General features: G+C 38.1%; 2 protein-coding genes across 2 annotated transcripts in view; both read left to right on the plus strand.

Annotated features, from left to right (window-relative positions):
* The window catches only part of LOC119421649 (cytochrome P450 2K1), a 47,606-nt gene extending 44,409 nt beyond the window's left edge, over nucleotides 1–3,197 (plus strand). The window contains exons 5-9 of the mRNA XM_037688996.1: nucleotides 539–718; nucleotides 802–943; nucleotides 1,036–1,217; nucleotides 1,370–1,511; nucleotides 2,849–3,197. Coding sequence (XP_037544924.1) covers nucleotides 539–718; nucleotides 802–943; nucleotides 1,036–1,217; nucleotides 1,370–1,511; nucleotides 2,849–3,036 — 834 coding nt within the window. The 3' untranslated portion in view covers nucleotides 3,037–3,197. The remainder of the gene's footprint in view (nucleotides 1–538; nucleotides 719–801; nucleotides 944–1,035; nucleotides 1,218–1,369; nucleotides 1,512–2,848) is intronic.
* Nucleotides 3,198–4,515: 1,318 nt separating this feature from the next.
* LOC119421167 (cytochrome P450 2K1-like) overlaps nucleotides 4,516–9,326 on the plus strand; it is a 12,106-nt gene continuing 7,295 nt past the window's right edge. Inside the window, 4 exon segments of the mRNA XM_037688554.1 lie at nucleotides 4,516–4,710; nucleotides 4,825–4,975; nucleotides 5,055–5,204; nucleotides 6,387–6,547. Coding sequence (XP_037544482.1) covers nucleotides 4,516–4,710; nucleotides 4,825–4,975; nucleotides 5,055–5,204; nucleotides 6,387–6,547 — 657 coding nt within the window.

Genomic DNA, 9,326 nt, shown 5'->3' on the forward strand with positions numbered 1-9,326 from the left:
TTTTCACCTTAAAACTGTTTTAAGGTTTAAAAATTGAACAAAACTTGTTCATTTTATTGGATTATCTAATCTTTATGTGGCAACTCAGTTTTTATTAGTGGCATTTTTACACCTAGATGTAGACAGACATTAAAATGGAAGTTGTCTCACTTATTTTTCAAGTTATTCAGCTCACAAGACAGATAGACAGAGACTACTGGTACGTCTAAGTTTTCTCTCTGCTCAGTGACGAGGGCCAAACATGCACAATAAAAAGCACATCTGTTGCAGATAATAATAAAAAAACTATCTCTGTCTTTTCTTTTCTGTCTACTTCACCACCCACTCTGAAAGACAGTACCTTCTCCCATAACAACTTCATAAAAAATGTTTTGGTTACACTTAAAAAAATACATTGAAAAATACATTTTGTTCAGATAATCCAATAAAATGAACAAGACATGTTTACATTATAAACCTTTAAACAGTGTTAAGGTGAAAATGTTGCATCATTAAAATTCAATTTAATTTGCACTGTGATTTATTTTTTTTTTTTTAGATTTACAACATGCTTCCTTTGATCGGCCCGTTGCTTAAAGACTGGAGGGATCTCAAGGAAAAAATTGACACCACATTAAATGACTCAAGAACTATAATAGCTGATCTGAAGGAAACTCTTAACCCTGAAGTGTGCAGATGTTTTGTTGATGCATTTCTGCTCCATAAGAAACGTCTAGAGGTGAGCAGACATTTCTTAATGTGTTCATTTCCATCCATAAATGTTGTGATCTGTGAGTTTATTCTCTTCTTGTGATACGCAAGGACTCTGGAATCAGTAATTCACACTACCATGATGAAAACCTGCTGCACAGTGTGAACGATTTGTTTGGAGCGGGAACTGATACCACAGCAACAACTCTGATGTGGAGTCTCCTTTACATGGTCAAATTTCCTCAAATTCAAGGTGCAACATTTCTGTTATCTGAATTTACAGTTTTCAGGTTAAATTGTTATTAATGCATAAAAACATTTTGTTAAAATTTATTGTGCATCCAGATCGTGTTCAGGAGGATCTGAGCAGGGTGATTGGAAGCCGGCAGGTTCGAATGGAGGACAGGAAGAATTTGCCTTATGTTGATGCAGTTATCCACGAGACACAGAGATTTGCAAATGTTGCACATATTATCTCTCGCACAACAACTAAAAATGTAACCTTAGAGGGTTACGTCATCAAAGAGGTCAGCAGCTTACAAAAATGCCACAATTCAACTCAAATAGGTTTTTTTCATTGTCGCTTTATGGGTCATAGAAATGAAATTACAGTGGAAATAATGCATTTTGAATAAAACAAAACGTTTTTTTTAAAGCCTGCTTTCTTTGACACTATTAGGGAACAACAGTTTTACCTCTTCCTGTTTCTGTCCTGTTTGATGAGAATGAATGGGAGAGCCCTTACATTTTCAACCCTTCTCATTTCCTGGATAAGGAGGGCAAATTCATCAAGAGAGATGCTTTTTTTGCCTTTTCTGCAGGTACTTTGCTCTATTTGAACAATAGAATATAACACGATTTGAACAGTTTTACAGATGAGATTATTCTTTTTCAGATATGGTTGTTGTATGTTGGTGTAGATTCTTATTTATACAGGATACACTCACTGTGTATACTTCAGAACACAACACTGTCTCTAGTCTAAACTGAATAGTGTGTTTCAAGAAGTTTGTTGGAGCTGAACTCTTAAATTACTCCTCCTCCACTCCTTCCTGAGTGTCATTAGTTGTTACCCTGGTCCATGTGTGACATGTTTTCATCACATGTGTGAAGGTGCAAATTAGTTCAGTTAAACTGATTCGAGTTTAGATTCAATATATCACTGAAAATTAAAACCTGAGACCACCTCTTCTAATTAAAGTTGGTCTTTGTCATTTGACATAAATCGTTTTCTTTAATCTCCACTCAAACCATCTGTCCTGACCTAGGAGCCTAGAGTCTTGACCTGAAGGGTTGGCCTTTCTGTGTTGCGGCTGTGGAGATGTTGAGTCTGGAGGTCTGAACACTCCTCACTGCTTTGGATTGCAAACACCACACTGCAGAGTTTGTGTTTGGATGTTTTATCTTTAGGATGAACCAGTGCCTGTCCTGTTTGGTTTGAAATGCACAAGGATGCTCTTTTATTAGTTAAACTCCTTCTTAGTTTGTTTTCCCTCCTGTCTCAGTTCTATGGAGTGTTTCCCATGTTTCTCGCCATGACAAACGCCCTGTTATCCACAGGTCTGAAGAGCATTTTTTATGTGCTTATATCCCATATTTTTTTGTTTTTGTCCTAGAAAGAACATGTTCAGTATAAATGTAGACAATTTTCTGTATGCAGAAAATCTGTGTTTCTATAGGTGGCTTATTAGAATAATGAGAAGAAAATAGGATAATTTAATTATCCAACACAGATGAGTATTGATTCTATTCCTCCATCAGTTTCACTCCATTTTGCATTTTCATGCACTTTAAATCTCTCACGTGGAACAGGCCAACAAAACCAAACAAACCTCCGGAGGGAGTGAAGGAGGAATCACTTGTTCAGTTTAAACTTTGCACTTTTGAGTTTTGATTTGAGAAAGCTCCTTAGATGAGTACAGACAACAAACAGGAAAAGCAGCTGGGTCACGTTATTCAAAATTTCACATGATTAAGAACGCGTTGACCCTAGTAACCGTTTAGATAAGGAAACACGAGGTGAACACAGCTAATACCACAGACACAGATGTAAACTCAAGTGTAGACCTCTTTAAACAATTATTGCCAAATCACTCAAGCGAGCTAATTAAACACTCTGATAGAAAATCTGTAGTATGACTTTGCCCCATCTTTGCAGGTCGCAGGGCGTGCCTTGGAGAAAGTCTGGCCAAGATGGAGCTTTTTCTAATCTTTGCCTCCCTTCTTCAGCATTTTCGTTTCACTCCCTCACCTGGAGTTTCAGAAGATGAACTGGATTTGAAACCAGTTGAAGGTCTGATCTTCACCCCTAAAGTCCAGAAGCTGTGTGCTGTCCTACGCCACTGAAAACAAGAGCTGAACCTACGTCACTGGTTGTTGATTATATCACAAAAGTTTAATACTAACACCTTTAGTGTGGTGAAGATTCATGTACTAACAATTCTGTACTATTGCAGAGACTGCATTGATAATAATGTACGGATAAATAAAGTTCATCTTATATTATGTAAAAACAATTGACCATTGCATGCTGTGATTTTTTTAATATATTTTTTTTTTGGGGGGGGGGGGGGGGTTGCCTCCAAGGAATCTTGACTTTATGGGAAATAAAAATCTGTACAATACTTTTTAAAACTAAATAAGTCAGATGACTTTCACATCACATCTATAAGTTGTCTGGATTTGAAACTACAGCTGATTCAGGTCCAAAGTGCAAACTGAAAAACAAAGTTTTCAGAGAAAACAACTTTCACATGACTTTTACATGTGTCAAAGGGCAATTATGTACAATCTGGAAAAAAAATTACCACAACTGATGTGCAATGCATAAAAAAACATGACAGAAAAAATAAACAAATCTTGATCATGAATGTTATGTAAAACAACTTCCAGTATTAAAGTTTTAAACTATAAGCTAATTGAGAATCTCCTTATTGAGTAACTTTTTCCACCAAGAATTAAGTCATGTTTTGCTTGGGGGTTGAATACTACTTTTACTCAGTGACATGCAACTCAGTTTGCACTTGTTATGTAATGAGTTTAAAACATGAAACAAAAGACTGCTATTTGCTTTGTAAATTCGCAAACTTACAAATGAGCAGAAGATAAAAGAGGTACTTCCCCCACGGCAACAAAGCCAGTAATTTCAGTAAACTGCTGTCATGATGCAAACAATGAGCAAACTAACACTTGAGAGCAAACTCGCTACAAATGAAAACAGCAAGTAAAATTGAACAAATCACAGATTTAAACATAGAATCCAAACTAAAACCCATGTGTGTATTTCTTTATTTTTATTTTACTTAATATTTTAGGCTTTCAGTGAGGCCAAAACAGGAAGTTCAGGTTAACAGATGCAGTTTCCCCCCACTTTATTTTAATCTAAATAAAACAGTTAATGAGAAACTTGTCCTGATTGTAAACCACATCAAACAGGAAGTTCTGGGTGTGACACAACTTCATGTTTTTCTTCATTCTCAGTAAACTGTCCTTTGACTGAAGTGTTGGGTTGTCAGCTATGAAAGGACTGGAATGTAGTAGCTTTAGGGCAGCTGCACGGTCCAACGTTTTGTGTCTCAGTGAGGTCAGAAGAAACTCACAGGTGATCAGATAAGGATGTTGTAAGTTAGTCCAGCTAGTTCTGGACGTCGACAACAAACTGGTTGATCCACTGTGAGAAGGTGTTATTTATAAGACTGAGTTTGTTGCAGCTCTTCAGACTGAAGAAGGCTTTTGGCTAAAAACGTTTCAACAAGAGGAATTCATCCAGAAGACCTAACTCAACCTTGTTAGATTTTTCTACCTGGATTATTGAAGCATCAGGAGATGTTGGAAGTTATTCTGCAATGCCCCACTTCAGTCTCTCTGTTTGGGCTCTTTGTTGCCCTCCTGGTCCTCCATTTTCTTTACTCCAACTTTAGTCCCCAAAGGAGACAAGAACCTCCAGGACCCAAACCTCTTCCCTTGATTGGAAACCTGTTCCAGCTGAATCTAAAGAGACTCGACCAAAATCTTTTTGATGTGAGTAATGAGTCATTTCATTAAATTTGATTTTCAAATTGCAGACAGACAGATTTTTTTTGAAAAGTGCGAGCCTCACCTTTACTTGCTTTGTGTTCTTAGCTTTCTAAAAAGTATGGACCAGTGTTCCAAGTCTACCTTGGACCACAGAAGGTGGTGGTTCTGGCAGGTTACAGGACAGTCAAACAGGCTCTGGTGAACCAGGCTGATGAGTTTGGAAACAGAGATATAACACCACTTTTCTATGATTTGACCCAGAAATTTGGTAAAAGAAAACGTTTCACTGTATGTAAACCTATTCACAGCATTGTTGTTAAAACGTATTTAAATTTTTATGTTTTTAGGGATTATATTTTCAAATGAAGACACGTGGAAAGAAATGAGGCGTTTCGCTCTGACAACACTGAGAGATTTTGGAATGGGCAAAAAGATAAGTGAAGAGATAATTATTGAGGAATGCGGCTATCTGATCAAAGAATTTAAACAATTTGAAGGTAATTCTTTTAAAACAGTGCACAGAGTTATGTACTCACAGTTAGTATAGAGTGTGACATGTACACAGCAAGTACTTTGTCCCCTGCTGGATTAACCCAATTATGAAAAAAATAAAATAAAATAAATCAGCCAGAACTTGGATGGTCTTTGATGGTCTTAGTGAAGTATTAGGAATGCAATGGGCTTTAGCTTCTTGTGATAGTGTGACAGAGACATGACGATTTTGAACATGAACAAAACATGTGTAGTGATGTTGCTGTGCTTTATGTTCATCATGGTAGTGTGGCTTGGTCGTTGAGACTTTGAAGCAGGACTGACCCAAACCTGAAATATATTAGTGATTGTGAAAAGGTCTTGGGACCAGCCTAATGCAAATGTGATACTTGTGACAATGGCATGATGCTGATCTCCTGCTGTGCTGCTGCATCCTAAAATAAATGTGCCAGTAGAGTTCAGAGAAGGCACAGGAGAGTATCTTAAGAATGCAAAAAAATCATAGGGAAAATCCTAGCCGGAAAATATTGAGCATAGCAGAGTACTTTTATAATTTGTAGCAACTCAGCCTGGCTCTAATAAGTCAGAGTCAGAAAGATTTATTTGTCATACACATCACGCGTGATACATGAGGTGGCACGAAACAATGTACGCAGGGTCCCAGTTACATCCAACAAAAACACAAATTGTAAAGATAAACATTAGTAGGATCTGAGTCATGAACTAAGAATATACTACATTCGCTAAACTAAGAATACACTAAGCACTAATGGTACAAAAACAATGCGCCAAAACAACAGCAGCACGAACACGAGTCTGTGTGAGCAGATGAGGACTAATGAACACAGCTAATAAGCTGTGTAGTTTATGTATTGGGTTAAATCCAGTGTGAAAGGAACCTTTTTATAAGTAGCACACCGCTGTCTATAGTGGGCCAAGCAGTGTGATGATTTTCATCAAACTGGTTGGCCCACTATGTGAGTGTGCTACTTAAGAGACTGAGTTTGTTGTTGCTTATTGGATGGAAGAAGTCTTTTGGATGAAAGATGAAATGTTTCAACACAAAGAAACCATCCAGAGGACCTGACTTAACTTTGTTGGATTTTTTTTACCTGGATTATTGAGCATGAACTTTGATAACCCTTTGAATGATTCTTGCTAACTAAAGTTTCTGAATTTTGTCCCAGGTAAACCCTTTGACAACACTCAGGCCATCAATTATGCTACTTCAAATGTGATATCAGCTTTAATGTTTGGAAAGAGATTTGAATATGAAGACCTGATCTTCCAAACTATGGTGAAAAGAGATAACGAGCTTGTTCGTCTGATGGGAACAGCTTCCATAGTGGTATGGTTGATTTACTCCATGATATCTGTTTTTTTATTGCAAGCAATAAGCAGTAACTAGCATTTTTGATTGTAGTCCTTACTTTTATACATAGGCACAATGCATTCTCAGAGAAATTATACATCACCTTTCGTCAAACTCTGATTTGACAGGTGTCGATCAAGAATGACCTTAAACTTCATGGGAATGACCCCAGAGGTCATCTTATTATCATTTCTCTAATATGTAGCTGGAATGCTCTATTCAAGAATGACCTTAAAGGTTGTCTTATCATGTGTTCCAGTATATACAAACAATTACCTTCTTTACTGGTCTAATCGAGTGTGTGTCGATATACAGTATGGGAAAGAGCTATGACACCTGCAATAATAAAAGATCTTTGCCTTATCTGAGAGACTTTCATCTTCTGGTCTGCCTCCCACACCTAAGTGAAAAATTAGGTTTCTGTATCGATAAAATACCTTAGTCTGAGAAATATGCATCTTTTGTCTGCTCCCAGTTATTACCATCAGCAGCAGTAGGCGTTCCTTCAGATAAAGCTGATGAAGCTGTAGAAGGTCGTTAACAGCAAACAAGAATGGAATGCCATAAAAATATTTACTGTCAAAGATTAGAAATCCCCAAATCTTTTCAATTACTCTAAAAAAGTTAAATCTGGTCCTCTGGACATTCAAAAAACAAAACAAAGCCAAACAACAACAAAAAAATGTAGAAACGTTTCGTCTTTCATCCGAAAGACTTCCTCAGTCTGAGGTGCTGTATTCAGCTCAGTTTTATAAATAGCACCTTCTCAGAGTGGATCAACCAGTTTTGCTGCTGACAACCAAACCAGCTGCTCACATGTTCAAGAAGGACCAACAGCCTAACGATGGACCATTAGCACACTGATGGCTGTTTACTGTTCACAGAGGGCTGAGTGATACTAGCAATCACAGCATTGTAAGAGGGGGACAGTTGAACCCGGAGGCCTCCACCCCTGTTTAATGATGGACAATTTTTTTTCACAAAGATGGCCTCCTTTACTCCTCTCTCAATTCATCGTTCCTCTCTATCCAGGATGTGAACATCTTCATCCCTGAAAGAGTGACCGCTGGCCTGGAGATGAGTGTAGACCGCAGAGTCCTGGCCTGATGATGTTGATCTTCTGTGCTGGGCCATCCTTTTGGCCAGTGGCTGTTTAGTTTCCCCGACGTAAGACTGATCACAGCCCTCCTGACACTGAACAGCATACACAACATTACTCTGTTTGTGCCGGGGGACTGGATCTTTGGGATGAACCAGTCTTTGCCGTAATGTATTTTGGGGTTTAAAAGCCACTGGGACGTTATGTTTAGAAAATGAACGTCTCAGTTTCTCTGATACTCCCTCAACATATGGAATGACCACTGGTCTGGGTCTGGGTTCCTCCTTTTCACCTGTTGGCTGACTGGAGTCCTGTTTGGGTTTCTTCTCTACTTTTAGGAAGGCCCAGTTAGGATATCCACATTGCTCTAGAGTTTGTCTTGTGTGGGATTTCTCCTTCTGCCTGGCTCCTGAGTTGGTGGGGATGCTGTCTGCTCTGTGGTACAGAGTCCTGATGACTCCTAACTTGTGCTCCAAAGGGTGATGGGAGTCAAACTGCAAATACTGGTCTGTGTGGGTGGGTTTGCGGTACACCTCAGTTTGCAAATGTCCTCCATCAGAAACTGAGACCTCATAGTCCAAGAAAGCCAACTTGCCATTTTTTACATCTTCTCGTGTGAACTTGATGTATTTATCCACAGAGTTGATGTGGTCAGTAAAATGCTGCACTTCCTGAGATTTAATTTTAACCCAGGTGTCGTCAACATACCTGAACCAATGACTTGGTGGTGTCCCTGAAAAGGACGTCAAGGCTCTCTTTTCTACCTCCTCCATGTATAAGTTGGCAACAATAGGAGAAACTGGAGACCCCATAGCACACCCATGTTTCTGCCTATAATATTGCTCCCCATATGTGAAGTAGGCTGACTGCAGGCACAGTTTCAAGAGTTGACACAGTTGTTCTGTAGAAAGTGTGGTCCTGCTGCTCAGAGTGGTGTCTGATTTTAATCTTAAACTGACCACCTCTACTGCATCATCAACAGGAATGCACGTAAAGAGTGATGTGACATCAAAAGAGATCATTGTTTCATCAGTCTCCATGATGACATCCCTCACCTTATCCACAAAGTCCATGGTGAAAGACGAAACGTTTCTACATTTTTTGTCGCTGTTTTACTTTGTTTTGTTTTTTGAATGTCCAGAGGACCAGATTTAACTTTTTTTAGATTTTTCTATCTGGATTATTGAGCATGCATCAGGATCTTTTCAATTACATTAAAATTACATTAATTACAATTATATTGTTTTGATTACAAATGTGTGCGTGGGTGGGTAGTGGCTGGGAGCAGACAAAGGATATATGTTTCTCAGACTAAGGCCTTTCATTGATCCAGGAACCTGATGAATTTTTACTTAGTCGTGAGAGAACAGAACAAAAAATGAAAGTCTATCAGATACGACAAAAACCTTTTTATTATTCCAGGTGCAATAGCTCTTTCCCATATATCAACTCCTACACTTGATCAGACCAGAAAATAAGGTTTTTGTTCGTAGATGCTGGAACACATAAGGTCTTTTAAGGTTATACCTGAATAGAGTATTTCAGTTACATACCAGGAAAATTCCATTTTCAATTCATTTTATTTATAGTATGATGTTTTCATTAACTTTGTATAATAATAATAATAATAATACTTTATTTATAAAGCCCTTTAAA

The sequence above is a fragment of the Nematolebias whitei genome, chromosome 15, assembly GCF_014905685.2.
Source record: "Nematolebias whitei isolate Nwh7 chromosome 15, NemWhi1, whole genome shotgun sequence".
In the NCBI taxonomy this organism is placed as follows: Eukaryota; Metazoa; Chordata; class Actinopteri; order Cyprinodontiformes; family Rivulidae; genus Nematolebias; species Nematolebias whitei.